At 37.9% G+C, this 21,128-nt stretch overlaps 2 protein-coding genes and 1 non-coding gene across 3 annotated transcripts; 1 reads left to right on the plus strand and 2 right to left on the minus strand.

The window, feature by feature from the left end:
- Positions 1-430: 430 nt before the first annotated feature.
- Positions 431-1,021, plus strand: LOC137714391 (uncharacterized). Its single transcript, XM_068453620.1, has one exon. It carries the CDS (start codon positions 431-433, stop codon positions 1,019-1,021), a length of 591 nt encoding a protein of 196 aa, XP_068309721.1.
- Positions 1,022-7,652: 6,631 nt separating this feature from the next.
- Positions 7,653-19,438, minus strand: LOC137715967 (transcription factor LHW-like). Its single transcript, XM_068455335.1, has 10 exons — positions 18,605-19,438; positions 17,565-17,786; positions 17,397-17,478; positions 13,535-13,576; positions 13,388-13,447; positions 9,860-11,722; positions 9,669-9,770; positions 9,354-9,494; positions 9,122-9,247; positions 7,653-8,488 (listed from the first exon to the last, which is right to left on the minus strand). The coding sequence occupies exons 1-10, from the start codon at positions 18,697-18,699 to the stop codon at positions 8,330-8,332; spliced, it is 2,892 nt and encodes a 963-aa protein (XP_068311436.1). The 5' UTR covers positions 18,700-19,438; the 3' UTR covers positions 7,653-8,329.
- On the minus strand, positions 14,630-14,748 carry LOC137716636 (5S ribosomal RNA). Its single transcript, XR_011065703.1, has one exon. It is a non-coding gene; the product is annotated as a 5S ribosomal RNA (ribosomal RNA).
- Positions 19,439-21,128: the final 1,690 nt, after the last annotated feature.

Consider the following 21,128-nt stretch of genomic DNA (forward strand, 5'->3'; position numbering starts at 1 on the left):
TACATTGAATAGTCATGGCAATAGGTAATAAAATATTAATATTTTTTATTTTATAAAATAATACAAAGTAATTTTATTTGTAATTTCAGATAAGATTTTTAATCGTTCTCGTTGTGCCACGTGTCGTTACCTTTTCATAATCGTTAAGGATAGATTTTTTATAAGATTTTACCAATCACGTCGCGTCACGTGTCACAATCTAAAAACAATATTTGAGGATAGATTTCGATCAAATTTTTAACAAAGGACGACATGCCACGTGGCATTATCTACAACCTAATCCTTTCTTTTTCCTCCATATAACCCACCATCCAGAACCAGAAATCACACACCAAAATCAAAATCTCTATCATTATTCATAGTTTCTGCTTCCTTCTTCACCAAAATCAAAATCTCTATCATTATTCATAGTTTTTGCTTCCTTCTTACAATGTCTTCTTCTTCAAGGATGTTGTGGGTAATCGAGGAGCAAGAGAAAGAATTTTTCAAGCAAGGGGAAGAAATGTTCAATCTCCTGGTGGCCCAAAATGAGATGGAAGATGAAGAGGATGAAGAGCATAGAAGGAGAGATGACGAAGCAAGAAGCCAAAGAGCCTCACATTCTCATCAAGTCATCCAAGCTGTGGCTCAGATCTATAGGCTCAGTCATTCAGCAAACCTTGATAGAAGCAGGCAACGACGAGGTACGGATCTCTTGGACGATTATTTTGTTCGTAACAGTGCATTCCCTGATACGTACTTTAGACGTCGTTCTAGAATGAAACAACATTTGTTCAACAAAATCATGATTGCTGTTTGCAACCATGATTCTTACTTTGTGCAAAAGAAGGATTTTTTTGGTGTTATGGGTCTACTTCTTGAGCAAAAAATTATTGCTGCCTTGCGGATGGTTGCATATGGAGCATCTACAGAGCAAGTGGATAAGATAGCGAGGATGGGGAAATCAACCATTCAATCGAATCTCTCTACACTGCAGAGTACCTTCGGAAACCTACTAAGATGGACTTGCAAAGGCTTCTGAAGAAGGCCGAGATGCAAGGTTTTCTTGGGATGATTGGAAGCATTGACTGTATGCACTGAACTTGGAAAAACTGTCTAAGTGCATGGCAAGGAGCTTATGGGGATAGAAAAGAAAAAAGTATCATTTTGGAGGCGGTGGCATCATTTGATACATGGATTTGGCACACTTTTTTCGTTGTTCCGGGGGCTTAAAATGACCTCAATGTCTTCGCCCAATCCCCAGTGTTCAACGATGTCCTGCAAGGAAAAGCACCAAGAGTCACGTACTGAGTCAACGGACATAAGTACCACGGGCCATACTACCTAGCAGATGGCATTTACCCAAGGTGGTCATCATTTGTTAAAACAGTGACACGTTTTCAAAGTACAAAGGAAAAACACTTTGCAAGCTGTCAAGATGGGTGTAGGAAGGATGTGCAGCGTTGTTTTGGTATCCCCCAAGCTCGTTAGGTGATTGTCAGGGGTGCTGCCAGAATGTTTGATTTAGAGTTGCTTCGATCCATCATGATGACGTGCATCATTCTTCACAACATGATTGTGGAAGATGAGTACAATTATGATGCCATTGATGAATATGAACCAGACACGTAATTTACCAAATTTATTGAATAAATTACTAAATTCAATAAATTGGAAACAACATAAAGTACTTTATTCAATAAATAAGAAATTACAACCTAAAGTGATTGGATAATTATGGGCTCCGATTAAAAACAAATTCCCTAGTCCCTCGTGAATGGAAAATCATCACCTAACCAATTTGTGGTGCTTGGATCATCCCCTCTTGTGGTGCTAGGACCATCTCATCTTGCTTTCGCTTCCCTTGCACGCCTCCTTCGCACCACATCCGCTTTCTCCGAATTCCAAAAATATTTAGAATTCGGTGACTTCCCCTCTAAAGGCTCCTTCATAATGTCACGATCTTGTTGAACCCTTCTTTCTTCTTTAATCTCTTCCCTTTCTTGCCTAAGTAGCTCTCTTTCTCTCTCATTAGCTTGAAATAATCTCTCAATAACTGCAGCTTTTGCCTTCTCTCTAGCCTTATCAGCCTCAAATTTAGCCATTTCCCGCACAAAAGTCAATTCACCTTGGCGAGCAAGTTCTTCAATATATTTTGCATAATCATTCTTGGAAGCATTCCCTTTTCTCTTTGAAGCCTTCTTACCTTGAGGCCTAATTGGATAACGGGTCGACCCCGACGCTTGTTCAGGGAGCGCTTCTGGCACTTCTTCTGTGTCATCTTCATGAATATGCGAGGCATGATCGGCCGTAGAGTGTAGAGGAGTGTTGTTCATGACAACTTCTAGACCAACAGTCACAACTCTAAATTTAGAACAATCTTTGACAATATTCCAACATTCCCCACGGTTGAATGATTTATTTTTGTTTTTGGTTTTGGCCTTATACCAAGCTTGTGCTTGAAGTGTCTACACAATGAGGGAGAAGAAATAATTATAATCAAAGTAGCTAATGTAAATTTGGGTATAGTACAAAGAAATAAATAATATATTGTTACCTGATCCGCTAAATTTTCTCCACTTCGAAGATTACTACTAGCTTGTGCCAAGGCGTCTCTCCACATACTAAACGATTGGCTGAGTATTCTCCAACGACTGGACATCAATTCTTTGGTTCTTTTCCCATCAATTTTCTCAAGATAATTGGTATGAATAAGACTCCACATTTCTCGCAACTGCATCTCATTACCCGTAATCAGATCACGAGTAACTTCAACCCAGGTAGAACACAACGTAACATCTTCAATAAGCTTCCAATTCGTACTTGCATCATTAGTCATTTTGTTGGAAACCAATTGGATTGAAAGTTTGAGAGAAGGATTGGAATATGGTTGAAAGTAATTGAGAAAATATGAAATTGTGGTGTAAGGTAGAAGATAATGAGAAGGTATTTATAGAAAAGTAAAATCATTTTTTTTTATTTTTATAAAAATATTCGGATTTTTTTATTAATTTTTTATTCACATAATTAATTTCTGCTGTTGGATTAAAAAAAATTTGAAATACAACCCTCCAGATTGTGCCACATGGCACAATGGTAAAATTTCATATTTTTTTACTGTTTTTTCTTCTTCTTTTTTAATTTATAAAAGCGAATAACGTGGACCGTTGATCTCAAATCCAACAGCTGAAATTAAAGAAAGTTTGAATTTTTTTTTTTACCGTTGGAAATCCAACGGTCCACAAAAAGTAACCGTTGAAATCCAACGGACATGAAGGTGCCACGTGTCCCAGCCAACGATAAACTTTCAGAATATGCGCCGCATGCCCCACGTCTGAAAACATGTTGAAGACACACCCCCACGCGCACTTGAAGTGCACTCGCCTAACACAAAAAAAAACATAAACGTGGCTGACGTCGCCCTGACGTCAGTGTTGCATCATCTCCACCTTGGGCTCTCGGGCCAACAATTCGTATCGGGCTAAAGGCCCTGCTAAACTTGCTCACCCCAGTGATTTGGTCCTGTTCTGTCCACGGTCCATCGGGCTAAAGGCCCTGCTAAACTTGCTCTAAGAGCACTTCCAATGTAGGAAGGTCCTCCATGGCAATTGGCAATTGAATCCCCTTCACTAAATAGTAACTGTTTTTAATCAACAGTAATTGTCTTTTGCATCTCCACCTTTAAATTGAATAGCCATGGTACTAAGCAATAAAATATTAGTATTTTTTATTTTATAAAATAATAAAAAATAATTTTATTTGTAATTTTGGGTAGGATTTTTAACCGGTCTCATTATGCCACGTGTCATTATCCGAAAGTACAATTTTTTGTGATAGATTTCAATAAGATTTTTATCCAATTTCATCACACCACATGTCGTTACCTTTTTAGAATCACTGAAAATATTGAAATGTGGTGTAATGTGGGAGAAAATGGTAAGGTATTTATAAAAAAAATAAAAATAAAAAAATTATATTTTTTTTTTCGAATTTTTAATTAGTTTTAAAAAAAATTAATAACTTAATTAATATGGACGGTTGGATTACAAAAAATTTGAAATCCAACAGTCTAGAATGATTTTTTTCTTTTTTCTAAAAAATTTAAAACCAAAAAAACTGGACCGTTGATCTGGAAATCAAACGGTCCAGATTCAAAGTGACTAAGTGGGGCTGACACGCGGGCCCCATCGTCTGAAAATCTGCCCGAGACGCGCCCACACACCTGATGCAAAAAATTTTATAACGTGGCTGACGTCAACCTTGCATCACTTTCCCTCAAGCACTCGGGCCTTGGACTCCCGTTTGCCCTCTCCCATGGGCTCCCCTTAGCCCAATTGCCCAAATGGGCTGGAGCTAGTTTGGGAGGAGATTGGGTTGCAAACGTTCCCTATCACCGGGAACATTTGTGATAATGGATAAAGAGGTTTGTGTTTAAGACTTGAGAGTAGTGCGGGTCTCTCTCTTGCAGGTCCTGCTGACACTAACTCATCTAGCCATTGTGATGGAGTAACTGGGGCAGAACACTTCGAGAGAATATTCAGTGCTGGTAGATTTAGTGAGGATGAGGTAAAGTAGTTTCAAAGGCAGAGAAAATTTTATCGAAATTGTTTTTGGTGTAAGTCTGAAATATGGGATCTCCGAATGTCCCTTGAAATGGAATTCATCTCGATTTTTGTTTAGTTTGAGATAGGGAAAGTTAGGTCTGAAGCATTTTTACATAAACAGTCATAATATAACTAAAACTTACATACTTTTTTTATTTAATTGTTGTTTTGCATCAGGCAAAGTTTTTCTTCCAGCAGTTGATATCAGGAGTTAGTTACAGTCATATGACGGTATGTAATGTGGCACTTTTCTGCTAATTCGCTGTGTACTGTGATTTCTTTCTCTTTTGATATTGAAAGTGTTGGTTGTAGTAAGTAAATAATTGGTTTCAATAGTATACGACTCAGTTTTTGAATAACAATATTACTAATTAGTTTTCTAAATGCCAATTACAGCTCTAAATTTTGTCTTAAGTCGAGTATTCTTACTAATGTAGCATTTTGTTGGCACATCAGTATGTTTTGATTGTTTCTCTCTTTGGACAGAGAATTGTTGACGTCCGGGTGAGAACGTGGGCCGGCTCATGTTTTAGTCTCTGTCGTATGCAATTTTACTTGGCATTCTTCAATGTAGCTATAGTTAAGGCAACACTCTCAGTATTCCATAATCAAACCACCATTTGAACTTTTTTCATCCACGAAGTTAAGCTTTTATGTGTCATCTTGAATAGTTATACGTTATTGTTTCAGATTCCTCCAGTGCGACATTGTTGTTCTCTTACTTACCTCTCAAGCTTGCTTAACATACCTAATCTTAGTACCGTTGTATCGTTAAGGAATACTCAACCGCGGCTCCAGTTCATCGTTATGAATCAACGCAATACGGGTACAAATTCTTGACACCCAATGTTAGTTCCTATATTCTCTCACTTGGTTGATTTAATGACGGAATTGGTGGACACCTACAAAATTAGTTTGTCGAAGTTCACTGTAAGCAGATCCTATATGTCTGATTGTCTGGGATATGGTAAATGTATTTTGGTGCATATTGGGGAATAGATTGCTTTTAATTAGAGCTTTTCTGATGGTCGCTACCAGTCCTCGCCTGTATTGGGCAATATTTTTTTTTGTTTATCAGCTGTAGTGGCATACCATGTCATGACTGTTATAACCTCTAACCTTCACCCTCCTTTTTTTTTTTTTTTTTTTTTTTTTTTTGCTTATTTAGGTGAAGTTTGCAATCCAATACATGCAAAAGAGTTATCCGGAAAAAAGGCAAAATTTGACATATTATCGTGAACACCATTTAGGTATCTGATCTATGAATATTTTTTCTATCTGTTATGAATCTATGACTAAACAAGTTGGCATCCCGTACATATATGATAGGTTGAATCTGTTTTTTCATCTATATATATATATATATATATATATATATATATATATGTATGTATGTATGTATGTATATAACACGCCTATACTCCTTAAAACCACTATTAGAATTTAATTATGATTTGAATTAATTGATCTCTGGAGCGTTTCAATTGATCATCTAGGAAGAAATATACGGTTCTTTTGTAGTAGCAAAGGCTTGAGAGTAGGAGTTCTTAGTCATGCAAATGGTTTGCTTGCTTAATTTATTTCAAGGCTAGAAGAAGAGTTAAAACAAATGTTGTCTTATATGTTTGTATTTAAATGGCAACGATGTTGTTCTTCTGGTGCAAAAATCCTCCCTTGAATCCATTTCAGCTTAGGCTCTACTTTTCTTTCATTCAGTTTCATTTTCATGTTCATCATGTACTGTCTGTATGTGTTTTGTGTCGGCATTGGAGGGTGGTGGTCTGTCATTTTGTTTTTCTTTTGTCTAATTGTAAGACCTTCTAACAATTTAATTTATTTTATGTGGAAACAATCATTGTGATCCTGTAGTTTGAGTTATTTCAGTTACGTATCAACACTTACCTACTGGATTTTTCTTAAGGAAATTGGATATAGGCTACATACTATGTGTAAAATTCATGGAAACACAATTGTGTTGCATCCATGCCTATTGCCTGCGATATGATTGACATAGTTTAATTAGATTGAAACCAGACGTACTGATCTAATTTAACACAAATTGATATCTTGGTATGTGACTGATCTGCAAAGTAAGAGTGAATAATGTCTACGTGTAGTCTGTATGAAATGTATACACTTCAATGTATGCATTCATCATCTTTAGGGACAGGTAGCGCCAGGGATTAAAAAAAAACCTCTCGCACGCGTGTAAGCGTGCATGGAGAGGTAAGGTTTTGATCTCTTTCAATTCGATATACGATTGGATTTTGTTTGTAGTAGATTTGATTTACAGTAATGCAATTGCTTTGCTCCTTTTCACCACGATTGTTTTATCAGTTATTGTTTCTTTTCTTTTCATTCCGTGTGGATTTTTTTTTTACTTGACTGGTCAGGAACAAGATAAAGCTTTTAGATTGTTTGTATCGAGAAGGAACGATCCAAATAAGAATTTAGAAATGTGTTCTCTTGCTTAATGAGGTTTTATTTTGAGTTGTATATATCTTTAGTTTCAAACAAGTCTATATGGCTTCATTCCTATGCTTTTATTTCAAGGGGTATGATATCCACACACCCCATTTTACCTCTCACACACCTTTTTAATTTTTGATCGTCAGATCGAATGAATTGGAGAAGATCAACGGACATAAATTATCAAGGGTGTGTGAGAAGTAAAACGGGATGTGTGGATAGCACACCCCTATTTCAATGTTCTCTCTTTTACACATGCTATCATTTTTACTTCATTTTTGGTATATTATTTCGTTTGGGTAAGAAGTTGGACGTGGTCTTCATTTGAAAACAAAAAAAAATCCTCTTTTCCATGGTGATCACTGCAAAGAGAATCAACATACTAACGAATGTAACCTTTTGAGTTAGGTAATTAATGAGACAATGATGTTATTCGTTGTCTTTGAAATCCGCCCTTTTGATTGTACATGTTCTTACAATATGCATATCCATACATCGCAAGCAGAGTTTCACTTCATTGGTTCTTAGGTACTACACCGTTTTTTCAGTTACTTTCAACGGAAATTCATCATGTCTGTTGTGAATAATGGTTTTGAAACCCATAGCAAAGCGCAGGCAAATTTTCTAGTGTCACTCTAAAGTTTAATGTTATTCTCTTTAATTTCCCTCACCCAATACAACTTGTGTACACAAAAATAATGTCATGCTGTTCAATTAAGCGAAAACCAAAACACGAGACCAGATGAAAAAACATTCAATAACCACATTCTTAGACATCAAACGTAAGTTATCTATAAACCTGGAAAACTCCGGGAAATGAAACGGTGGTCTTCGTTTAACTAACAGGTCGGAAACCCTACAGTATCCCCACCCCTACCAACCTCTATACATTTGCAAAAATCTATATCCCATAAGTTATACCCAATCGGTAGCCTCTACACACACCACCAGTGTCCATGGCTGAAATGTTTCAGTAGGGCATATAGTTGAACATTCAGATTTTTAGCTACGTCAAAGAAAACACGCTATTACAAAGCAGTTTCTGACTAGTTTAACAAATCTCACCCTGCTAAAGTGAGGACGGCCAGGATCGTGCTTTCTGAAACATAAACTGGGCCCAGGTGAGAGCTGCTAGAGATGCTAGTCAAGAATGCATGTTCGTCATGGCAAGCGAAATCTTGGCTCACTCTGAACATGTCCAGACCAACAAGCTATAGCAACTGTGGTTCATCACAATCTACTGCGCCTATGAAATCGGAAACTGTATATCTAGCGGCTCACTGCAAATTACTAGGCCTGCCAGTTGCAGGTATTGAGTGGTGGACCATCATATTGTTCATCATGGCATTGGCCGATGACGCGGTGCCTTTTACAGTTTGCTCCAAAAGCTGAACGAGTGACATAAATATTTCCATCCTCGTTACGTCCCTATTGGCCTGCATATAACACTTTGGACGTAAATGACCAATATAAAGAAGGTAATACTGGATGCGCCTTCTGAACAAGCAAAATATTGGCAACAAGATTCAGAAGTTCCTAGTTGGTACCACAAAATCAAAGAAAACATTGGTAGTAATATCATGACTGGAATGCCTTACAGGCTATATAACAAGCATCGTCTCTACTATGAGAAAACCAGACGACGGGGACACTTAAAATTGCCATGCATCTTTTTTGCTACATCTATGATATACCCAGATTTTCTCACATGTCTGTTAATTTAACATTCAGTTTTAACCTAAATTAAATGAATTCAAGACTACAGAAAATGACATGAATCATGAATTTGATCCAAGATCTCGGTCATATGAAGGAGCAAGGGAACCAACAGTCTATTATGTCCTGGACTTCTAGTTTTATATTTGAAAGTATTCAGTGTAAAGTGAAGCTGATGTTAAGAAATCCCTTTAGATTTCATATATTAGGATCCCGTATGATCAATAGGAAATTTTCTGACAATGGGGTGAATGGTTTAAAAAGGTGCCTAGGGTTTGTAGATTGAATGGGAATTAAGGACTTCATGGTTGCAGATGATCATAAATAAAAAAGGCTCTTGTTTTCAATATTACCTCTACTGCAAAGCACGCCCATATCTTATCATTCCGAGCTTCCATCACCCCCTTCAGGATGGTCAAACCCATACCTCTGATTAAATCAGCTATTTCTAAAAAGAAACCCTGTTCTTCACAGAGCATCTGAAAAAAAGAGAGAACAAAATGGAAAGAAAACATATTGTTCCGTGTACTTCACTGATAGCCAAAGCTCCAATTTCAGATATTTCATAAAATGCCAGTCACTAACCTCCACAAGCATCTGATGGGGTGGATTGAGATCCTCAACGATGATAGGGCAAACCATTGATTGTGTCCCAACCTCAAAAGCCCATGTCGCCCCTCCATCAAAGTTGTCTTTTAGAACCAGTCCATCTTTTTTGCCGATAATCTGCATAGGCAGTAAAGGGCATACATCATCTCAAAAGGATCCCATATTTGTTATATCCTTGTCTTTAAATATCTCATATTCTGAATCCAACTCCCCTAACTCTGGATTTCTCTCAACAATGAAAGCAGATTCCTTTTTAAAGGAAACAAGGGGAAAAGTAGACAGTGATTGTACCTTCGACTCTCCCGTTTGTTTTAGCTTGTCGGCATGCTTTGTGACACCTTGCAAAAACAGCATATGCTTGATGGTGCGTTCAAGCAGTGCATCTATGCTACACTGTAAAACCATATAAAGTTATCAAAATAATGGCATCACTATCTGAATATTGAAAATTTAAAAACAAGGAATAGGAAGAAAGGTATTACTTTTGCCCCATTTGGCACAATATCACGCAACTCCTTCACACGATCTTGGATCATCTGACGATCTTTTGGCCTTGGTCTAGGGTTCTCTCCAGGTTTAAGCCTTTTGCGATTTGATTTTCCTATTATATCAGGCCTCTTAGAATATGCTGTTGAAACACTGCTCTCATGATTTGCACTATTACCCTGTTTAACCCAAGAACTAATTTGAGATCCATATATAGAGTTGGTCAGTGAACAGTTTCCCGCATCCTCTTTTCTACACCCAGACTGAAGGGAACTAGTTTCTTCCGTCCCTTCATTTACAAGAGATTTAGGAAGGCCAAATTTCTCCCCATGCACATCATTAGACATAATAATTCGTCCATACGGGGGAGAACTATTAGGGACGGAAGAGCTACTGATTTTTGTCAATGATGTTCTCCAAAACACATTATCATCAGAGTTCTGCTTGACAGCAGACTGAGCCCGAGAGACCACAGCATCTAAAAGATGTTCAGTGCCTGCCCCAGAGAAAATGCAACCATTTGATGCTTCTTGACCTGCTGGATAATAATCTGAAGCCAACTCCTGCACATTTGTAAATGTTGAAGTATTCTTGCCTAGGTTTCTTGCGTCTGAATGTGTCTCATCAGCAAGCAAATTATTCCAATTGCCATTAAACAGCTTGTTTTTAAAATCCATACCCAAAACATCAAACAAATCATCCCCTGATGAAACCTGAGTATATGCATCATTTGTAGCATTTGCAGATCCTGGACTACAGTTTTTATCATCAAAATCATCGAGAACAATACCAGGGATGTGTGCATTCAAGGGGATATGTTCATCTGAATCTGCCAATGGAATGTTCAGTGCTTGAAACAATTCATCATCTATCCTTTGTGGGGCCAATTCACTCTGGGTAAGCTTCACATCGGCGGAAAACTGTCTGTGATCAGAGCCTTTGGAAGGCATGTTATTAGCAGATGATTGACCTGCAACACCGGATGAAGAAACTCCTTCCGTTTGGAATGCATCAGCCTTTTGAAATTTAACACCAGACAGACATCCACCAGAGAGGTTGATGTCAGCTACCCTGTGGGGGTCTGAAAAAGAGCAAGGAACAGAAATTGGCCTTGAATGACTACTCGATCCACCATGCACTTGACTTCCTCCAAGCAATGTGGTTGTTGTCGAACCTTTGCTCTGATCAAGGATTAAACTTCCACTTGTTCCCAATTGAGGCATGATACCATTTGATGCGCTAAAGTTCTTATCAAGATGATGCCTAATGCTACCAGCAGACAAGATCATATGTTCTATAAACTTTAGGCTGTTCTGATCTGAACTTGATTGACCTAAAGACGGGTATTTGAGTCCCACCCCTGAATTGTAAGAGGGAGTCGGCTGGTTCGACCACGCATCAGAATTTGAGGTAATCACTTCAGTTCCCCGAACTCTATCCTTTAGTTGGCCACCCAAAGAAAAGTTTGGCTTCATCAATGGAGAAACTGTTGGTTGTTGAGGATCATCATGAATTTTGGGCAGACTTTGGGTGAGATTTGGGGTTTGAAATGCTGAAGAAGTGGTTTGAGAATTATTCTGAATATCCTCAAGAAGAGAGTGAGATAGTTGGCCAGAAAGGCCTGAGGCCCGACTAAAGTGACTTTGATGGGTGTAGTTATCAGTCATCCGTATAGATCCTGTAACCTTTAAATTTCCTGCTGGATGCATAGATGCCACTGTTCCAGAAGTATAGGGTAACCCAGATTTCTCAACCAAATCTTTTGTCACACAGTTTTCTTCTAAAAGAGCACCAGGAACACGTCCTAGTTGCAGGACTAAACTCTTCATATCATTGATGAATCCTGTATCCTCCATCATCTGAATGAGAATGGATACATTAATCAGGTTGGAAGGAACTGACAACAGACACAAATCAAACATTGATTTGGCTTAATCAACCGCTTGCATTATTAGAAGGGTTTTTATCACAATTCACAAGTAGTCCCTGAAATTGACGCAAACCATCAAGATGGTTCCTGAAAATGAAAATCAATCAATGTAGTCCTTGAAAATGCTATTGCAAATCAATGTGGTCCCCTCGTTAGAATTCCGTCAAAATTTTTGTTAGCATGCTGATTTGGCACATATGTGGACCCCACAATTCTATTAAATATTGCCACATGGATAAATTATTAAAAACTTCATAAAAATTAATTTAAAATCACTATAACTAAATTCGAAATGATTAAATTAAAAAATTAAAAGCTATTCAACAAAAAAAATTAGATGCATCTTTAATCCTCAACTAATTAAATTAAACAATTAGGTGCAGCTTTAATTCTCAATCCTCACCATCTGCCAATTCTCTTGCCATCTCTCCCACCCCAAGCGACCATCTTCCCCACCCGCACCCCACCCCTGACATCGATGTTGTCAATCCTTCCCCCTCACCATCGAATCGTCGGCCCCTTCCCTCCCCACCGTTACCACACCAACCCACCTCAACCCGCTTCCCTTCAACCCAACCTCCAACCAACACCAAGCCAACAACCACCAGTCCCCCATCGCAACCCCCGATCCCAATTTTGAGACAACGAGACAACCTAGGAACGAAGAATTTTTTAGACAAGTTTGGATGACGTCCTCGGCTCGGTCATTGCATATGATCTCCTCTGCCCCTAGCCTTCCCCTGGCTCTCTCTCTCTCTCTCCTTGCACGAATTGAGTCTTCCTCATCGTGAAAGTAGCAGCTTTAATTGTTTTTGTTCAACAGCTTTTAATTTTTTATTTAATCATTTTGAACTTAGTTTTAAATGATTTTAAATTAAATTTTTATAAAGTTTTTAATAATTTATCCATGTGGCAATATTTGTGGGATCTACATATGTGCCAAATCAGCATGCTAATAGAAATTTTGATGAAATTCTAACGAAATGACTATACTGATTTCCAACACCCATACTACAGTGATTGATTTTCATTTTCATGGACCATCTTGATGATATAGGTCAATTTCAGGGACTACTTGCGATAAAAACCCTTATTAGAATGGTCAAACTTTATGAAAACATAGGTGGTAATAGTCATTCATAGCAGAACATAGGTGGTAATAGTCATTCATAAATAGACATGTAGGGCTTGTTAATATCAGAACAATTTTTGCTCGTAACAGAACAAAGGTGTAACCAACAGCCATTCATGTAAAATGGCAGCCAGTCAATAAATTAATTTATTTGGCCTGAAGCCCATGACAAGCTTTCATGCCATACAAAATACAGATTAGTATAAAATCCAGATTTCATCGTCTTGCCTTGCAAATATTACTAAATGCAGCTTTCTTGTGTTAATATATCGCCGAAATCTGAGTGCCCATGTGGAAAATTTAACAGAATGGCCAACCCAAAATTTGCCTCATGGTTGGACAAACTTGGTCATTTATTGAGAAAAGAAAATTTTAGCGGCAGGCACAGGTGAATATGATGCAAACTACTGGAATCAAATATTTAGTGAATAATTTGATGGCGCCATAGAACCAAGGACTTACAGCTGTGGAAGAACCAAGTTGAACCACACCGTGAGGAAGAACAGGAATAACTGCAACTGTCTGCAGACCAAATAAAAATACAAGTAATGTCATGAAACAGAAAAATATAGAATATGCAAAACAGTTGTTATTCAGGAACTAGCATACCTGCATGCCAGAAGAAAATTGGTGGTGCATCTCATTGAGGACCTGAAGCAGTCACAATTAAGTCATATAAGTACAAATGCCAAACCCCAAAACTTGAATACAAGTTTTATCCTTTGATGAAACAATGCTTATGTAAATTCAAAATTGTCATGCGCAAAAATGCCTCTGACAAATTTATGAAAACTAAATAGATAGCTATACATCATTTATCTTCCATTAAAATTTATTTTCACTCATCCAAGTATAATCAACAGCTACTCTCTCTACAGTTTTCCTCCACATCAAAAGGAATCTTGATGGTGGAAGGAGGTACAAGGAATGTTGTAAAGCCTTATACAAGGATAGAACCAATGAAAATTATAAGAGGTATAAGATAGCGAAGAAGGAAGCAAAGAACGCCATGAGAGAAGCGAAGCTAGTGACTTTTGAAGACATTTATAACCGATTAGAAATGTTCTAGCTATGGAGAACGCAGTTAAAGACAGATGGAGAGCTTATTTTCATAATCTCTTCAATGAGGGACACAACATGAGTACTTCTTTAGGTGAGTTGAGTAACACAAAAGTGTAGAAATTACTCCTTTTACTGCCGAATCAGGAAAGAGGAAGTGGTTGTAGCTTTGAAAAAGATGAAGCACAGAAAAGCAGTGGGTTTGGGTCCCAACAATACACCGATTGAAGTGTGGAAGGGTTTGGGAGAGACGGGTATAGCAAGTTAGAACCACATAGCATGGCTCACAAACCTTTTCAATAAGATATTGAAAATGGAAAAGAAGCCCAATGAGTGGAGAGAAAGCACTTTGGTGCCTATCTACAAGAATATGGGCGGCATACAAAATTACATTAACTATAAGGGTTTTAAGCTAATGAGCCATACAATGAAGCTCTGGGCAAGGATAATTGAGCATAGATTAAGGCAAGAGACACAAGTCTTAGAGAATCAATTTGGGTTCATACTAGGGCACTCGACAATGGAAGCAATCTATCTCTTACGAAGATCGATGGAACGATAGAGAGATACGAAAAAAGGATTTGCACATAGTTTTTACCTCCTTCTTCTTCTAAGCCTTTTCCCACTATGTGGGGTCGGTTGTGGGGGATGCAACACGAGGACTTCCCAGAGGTCACCCATCCTAGTACTGCTCTCGCCCAAAACTCACTTAACTTCGGAGTTCAGATGGGATCCGGTGCATGTGAGTTGGTATGATCACATCCCAAGGATTCGACGTAAGATAGGAGTGCCGGCTGTTGACTACCTGACGCCCTCCCCCTCCTCCTTTATCCAGGCTTGGGACCGACAATGTAAGATAAACTTAAACAGGTGAAGTTTTTACCGATTTGGAAAATCATAGGATAAGGTCCCAAGCAATTTATAAGGCGTAGGCAAGGCGTCCCATAGATAGCCCTGCCTAGGCGTGAGGCAAAGCTTCATGGTACGTAAAATTTTAATATATATTACATATATAATTATATTTATAAAATATAATACTAAATTTAATTATAACTAAATCAAAGATAATATCATCTTCTTCATTACTAAGTCTAGTTGTACTTAGAAACTATGTCAAAAAGTCTTAAAATGTCATAATTATTTATTTTATTGTAAGCAATTATAGAGAACTTCAAGAGAAACAAGGGTGAGTGACCACAATTATAGGGAATTTCAAGGAAAATAAAGGTTGAATGTCACAATTATAAGGAAATTCAAAAGGAAATAAAGGTTGAGTGGAGCAATTATAGGGAATTTAAAATGAAATAAAGACAAAGTGGAGCAATCATAGGGATTTTAAAAGGATATAAAGGCTTAGCGGAGCCATTATTATACAGAATTTAAAGGAAAATAAAGGTTGAGTGGAGTAGTTATGAGGAATTGGAAGAGAAATAAAACTTTGCTAATTAAAATGCTCAGTGGCGGAATCTGAATGGGCAACAATGTAAAAAAATAATTAAAAAAATAGAAAACAGTTAGAGTTAGACTTTGTCACATAGGATTTGGAGAGAGAAACTTTATATTTCTTCTTCGTTAAAACTACAAGTCTCCTGCATTTTAGAAACATACATGGATTTAGAAGGAAAAAAAGGCCCAGGTTGAACGCCTGGGCGCACCCCAACGCCGCCCTACACCCACCCCCACAAAATAGAGGTGAAAACCCAGACGCCCAGCCTCCAAGGCTGCCTAGGCGCGCCCTGAGACGAGTTTTTTAAAACACCGGTCCCAAGAGAAATTCTTTTGAGTATACTAGTGAAGAAAGGAATACGAGTAGCGTATATCCAAAGAATAAGGGATATGTGTCATGGATCAAGGACTATTGTAATAACTCATGAAGCACAAACTGAAAGCTTTCTAATAGCCACAGGGTTACACTAAAGCTCAACTTCAAGTCTTTAGTCCTTATCTTTATCCATTGGTAATGGACGAGCTAACAAGACATATTCAAGATAGTATCACTTGGTGTATGCTTTGTGCGGATGTTATAATGCTGACAGATGAAACATAAGAGGGAGAAAATGTGAAGCTTAACCTTTGGCAAGAAGTGTTGGAAGCTAAAGGTTTTCGCCTAACTAGGTCAAAGATAGAGTATATGCAGTGCAAGTTCAATGGGAATGGGGTCCCAAATGAGATAGGGGTGAGAATCGGGGATCAGGAAGTACCAAAGCGTGAACGTTTTCGTTATCTTGGATGTATCTTGCAAAATAATGGAGAATTAGATGGAGACCTCAATCATAGAATCCAAGTTGGAACGAAGACGTGGAAGAGCGCATCAGGTGTGTTGTGCAATCGTCGTATGCCACTAAAGCTCAAAGGAAAATTTTATGGGATGGCAATAAGGCCAGTGATCCTTTATGGCACGAAATGTTGGGCGGTCAGAAGGCAACACATGCAAACAATGAGTCTAACGAATATGAAAATGCTTCGTTGGAGGTATGAGCACACAAGAAATGATAGGATTAAGAACGAGGATTTTCGAGGTAAAGTAGGAGTGGCCACAATTGAAGGTGAGATGAGAGAAAATCGTTTAAGATGATTTGGACACGAGAACCGAAAACCTACAGATGCTTCGATCAATGCAAAAGGGTAGAGGAAGAGTTACAAAGACTTTGAAATAGACTATAAGAAAAGATATGGAGTACTTGGAGCTAACGGAAGACTTGACGCAAAACCGAGCGCAATGGCGTTCTAGGATTCATGCAGCCAACCCCACTTGGTGGGATAAGGCTTGGTTGTTGTTATTGTACTCTGTCAAAAGAGAATAGCCAACATATACATGTTTAGCTAAGATAGACGCACTGAAGAACAGATCTTGAGCAAGTAGATACGCGTGCTTACTAACTGGGTCCTGACCTTTTCCCAAAAAAATTCATTAAACTTTTCAAGCAAAAATGGCACTGATGGGGACAAGTAGAAATACTGATATACAAGAACGCATTTTCCAGTCACTGCGAAATCTACCCCTGTGAAACTTTAAAGATTCAGAGAAATTACTTTTCTTTCTAAAAAAGATCAAATTTTTCATTAAACATTGGATTTTGATTCGATGGTAATTGGTAATCATGGATTTTCATGACAGTATATATAAAATGAAAATACACACACAAATGTGATTTCATATGGTAGATAAAATATATATATATTTATATACTTATATTCATAGTATATATACATATGTGTGTGTGATATATGAGATCCCATAAATGAGAAATGTGAGAAGTGGTCGATCAGCCATGTCACATCCTGATTGGGGTATCCAGTCTAAGAAGGGGCATGTACGTTCATGTGTGGTTGAAATTTATTATACTTCCATCCGCAAAAAGAAAAAATAATTTCATATAAAAATGAGGTAATTAGAAATACCAATATATACCTCTGGTGGATGGGCATCTTTTCTGTAATTGCCTGATAAAATCCATTGATGATTCCCCGTGAATGCAGCTCGTCCAACCATCCTGAAATGACCAAAAGAACAGTTTTTCAAATGGTTGTTTACAGCTAACAAGAAAAGCAACAAGCACAGGGAACAGAAAAGTCATACCCTTCACCCACTATGTTAAATGGTTTATCCATCATCATTGTGTTAATAAGTGAGGACACTCTTTCCTCTTGTTGAATCCCACTAGAAGAGGAGCACACTTTAGAAGAAACCCAGCATCCCTCCCACTCTCCAAATGGTAATTCAGCTCTTTCAGTTCCAGCATTGCGTTTAGGTAGAGAAGATACCGATGGTTCGTAATGACATTCTTCCCAAATTAATAGTCTGCCACCAAGTTCATTAGAAACATATAATTCCCAAGAGAGCAGACATCAAAGCATCTAAAGATGACATGACACATGATCGCATAAAAGATTTAAGAGATAAAAAACAAAATTCAATTCAGTTGGTACCTGGGAGTAGTTTTAACGTGCGTAATAATGTATCTATTCAAAACATATCTAATATCAAGTGCACTTTCTTAGAGCAACTCATCAGCAGATTTAACCCTCCGCACCCAAGTTCGAATCCTCTTCCCGGTAGTTTAGATTAATTTAAAGCAAACTATCACTTGTATCGGAGTATAAACAAACGAGGACTAAATGCGTCCACTAAAGGGCAGGTTTGGCAAGCTAAATGCAAACTCACTTTTTCAGTCATTAGATTCTCAAAGACAAAACAGAACAAACCAAAACATAAACTTCCAAAAACAGAAATAAAGACTTTAGCTCAGATCACGCGAATCTAAACACAATAGACACATTACACTGTTACACTGTTACATATCCATCGTATCTTAGATTATATATTATGTCCTCCCACACCCTACTCATTCAAACCAAACGGAAACGGACAATATAATCCAATCCTGATACCAGATCCACTCTGTTTGGCTACTCAGAAAATGCAGGAAACAAAACAGTAACAATAAAATCTCAAATCTCCCCAAAACCTAAGACTAACTAGTCACACTATTCCTCCACTTTCTCAGCAACCAAACAGACGACAGACCATATTTTTCAAAAAATTAAAGAACTGAATAATCGGAAAACCAAAAATTACCAGCATTCTGTGCGTTTGCTCCAGTTTATTGGGAAACTTACTTAGGGTTCTGGCAGCCGATCTTCCAGAAGACAGCGTAAGCCCACTGATTGGCGCCGCACAGCCTCTTGAGCACTTCCTTAAGCAAAAACCCCATGGCTACCGCCTCTCCGGAGCTCCAAAAATTCAGAATATTCAAAGCACTAATCGAACAGAACAGAGTAGACAAAATTGACAGCCGATTCAAATGACAAATAAATCAGTCCCGAAGAGTGTGCATTTCCCGGCGGCGCCTAACTTCCACGGCATGATCCTCTCCCGGCCTGCTTCGTCCTCAGTCCGCCGGTCCTCTTCCTCTCTGGATCCAAGTTCCATGCATTGAGTCTCAATCTCCGGCCAGCCATCTATAACAGATAGAGTGAAGAGAGAGAAAGGGGAGGAAGCTGAAGGCCTTCCGAAGGGGAGTAAAAAGCTACACTATTCCACAAGCTTCGAGCCTGTAGAAAGCCTCCATTGTTGCTATCACGTCAGTTTCTGTGAGCTGCTGAAAAATGGTGAAATTTGAAGAGTTGCAGAGAAAGAAAGGAGACGAAGAGAATGCGAGAGAACGATGAGTGTCGAATACGGTGTCGTTTGGTGTGGGGAGGTGAGGTCTGTCGTGTTCAGTGCTTCAGCTGCTGCTTCACTGCTCTTCTTGTTGCTGCGAAATTCTCTGCGTAGTTGTGTCCGAGTGCGCTAAAAGTGCGCCACAATACAGAGGCAGAGGAGCTTGGCTGTCAGTCACAGCCCTGTCACGGTAGCTCCGTCACGGCCTTTCGTATTTTTCGTTTTCTTTTTCGGTTTTTTTTTTTTTCTTGGTTTTGTCGTGACAGTTTGAGTATGTAATTTTTCTTGGGTTGAACAAATAAAGTAGTGCCGGTTGCTGTCGTGATTACGTCATCATTGACATTGCCCTTGCTTTTTTGGATGAAATTACGAGAATGGCAATAGACAACTCAATCTCTTTAAATGAACAGGAATTGCATCCTAAACTGAATAGCCAATCAATTTGTATTAAAATATTATTATTTTTTTTATTTTATAAAATAATAAAAGATAACTTTATTTTTAATTTCTGATAATAATAACAGATTAGATGAAAATATTTGAAAATATTGAAATGTAATGTAAAGTGGGAAAACATGATTAAGTATTTATTGAAAAGAAATTATAATTCTTTATATTTTTATTTAATTTTTTATACTTTTTAATCATTTTTATGATATTTCAATAATTTAAATTATGGCTAACGTAATGATAAAATTAGCCTTGCGTGACATGCCCAGGCATTGAGCCAGTAAATTATTACCTGACTTCTCTATTGGATTCACCTTATGCCCAATTTCCAGAGTGGGCTGGAGTGTTTTGGAATGGAGTTGCTCTCACCAATAAGGCTATGGATTCGAGTGAAATTACACGTGGAGGGTTGTGATAGTTGTGGTGTATGTATCTACAAGTGTACTTACTCCATAAGTCAGAAAATAATAGATTATTCATTTTTATTTAATTTTCCTTTTTTTGTTGCCTGAATATGCAAAAAATCATGATTAATGATTAAAGTAGAGGAAAAGGGCATATGATGGAGGAGATTTGACTCTCCTCTACTTTTTTTGCTTTCTTTTTCATTATCTGGTTTTAGTTCTTGGTAAATAAAAAAAAGAGGTTTATTTTTGACGATGTTGTCTAAGTCTCAAAAGACAATCTCACTTTATCTTGTAAAACTTAGTACTCGTTTGGCAAGTGTGAAATCTCATTTCCAAATTTCACTGCTTGATTTTATGTATTTCGTATTTACGCAAACTTATTTTATTTTAGGCAATTTTAGTGTTTTAGTTACTTAGTTACAAAGTTGATTTTCCTTAATTAGTCATTGAAAATTCGTAAACCTCTTGAGGTCATTCTTAGTTTTTTAATTTTTTTTTTTTTTTTCAGAGTTTGATCTTATGAACGCGTAGGTCAAAACTTCACGAATAGGAGCTATAATGAAGGAGAAATTAACAGGCATTGGCGGAGACATTTTGGTCATTCAGACTTTCTATTTAAGGAATGCCAATAAACTGGGAGGAACCTTCCCATTTGTGGAAAACTAAACTTGTGGGTCAACCCGGCGGCCCAAATAGTGTGGCAATTTGACCTGGCTCCCTGCAAAAACTTTAACATTGTTTCCATCGAGTTCAGGCGATGCTGACTTCGGCCACTGCTCCCATTCAACCCATCTCTTGGTTTTGAACATGAACCAATCAAAATTTGTCCCGTTTGTCCAGGCCGTCAATTTCTGGATGATTCACGGCCCGTGATCACTCGATTCTAGATAACATCAATGATAATGGACAGTTATGAGACTACGAGTATGAAGTGATAAGTCAGGGAACATATTAGAATTACTGCGCATAACTTATACATCTGTGTGATTAGATATTCGTTGATCATGTGGAATCGATAGTGTGTGTAATTACATTTTAATTCATGTTGAATTGATGTATGAGCTATGATGTGTGATGGTGTGACTACACCATAAGCAATGTGGTACATGAATGGTCTCGCCTT

Source organism: Pyrus communis, chromosome 14, assembly GCF_963583255.1.
Source record: "Pyrus communis chromosome 14, drPyrComm1.1, whole genome shotgun sequence".
NCBI lineage: Eukaryota > Viridiplantae > Streptophyta > Magnoliopsida > Rosales > Rosaceae > Pyrus > Pyrus communis.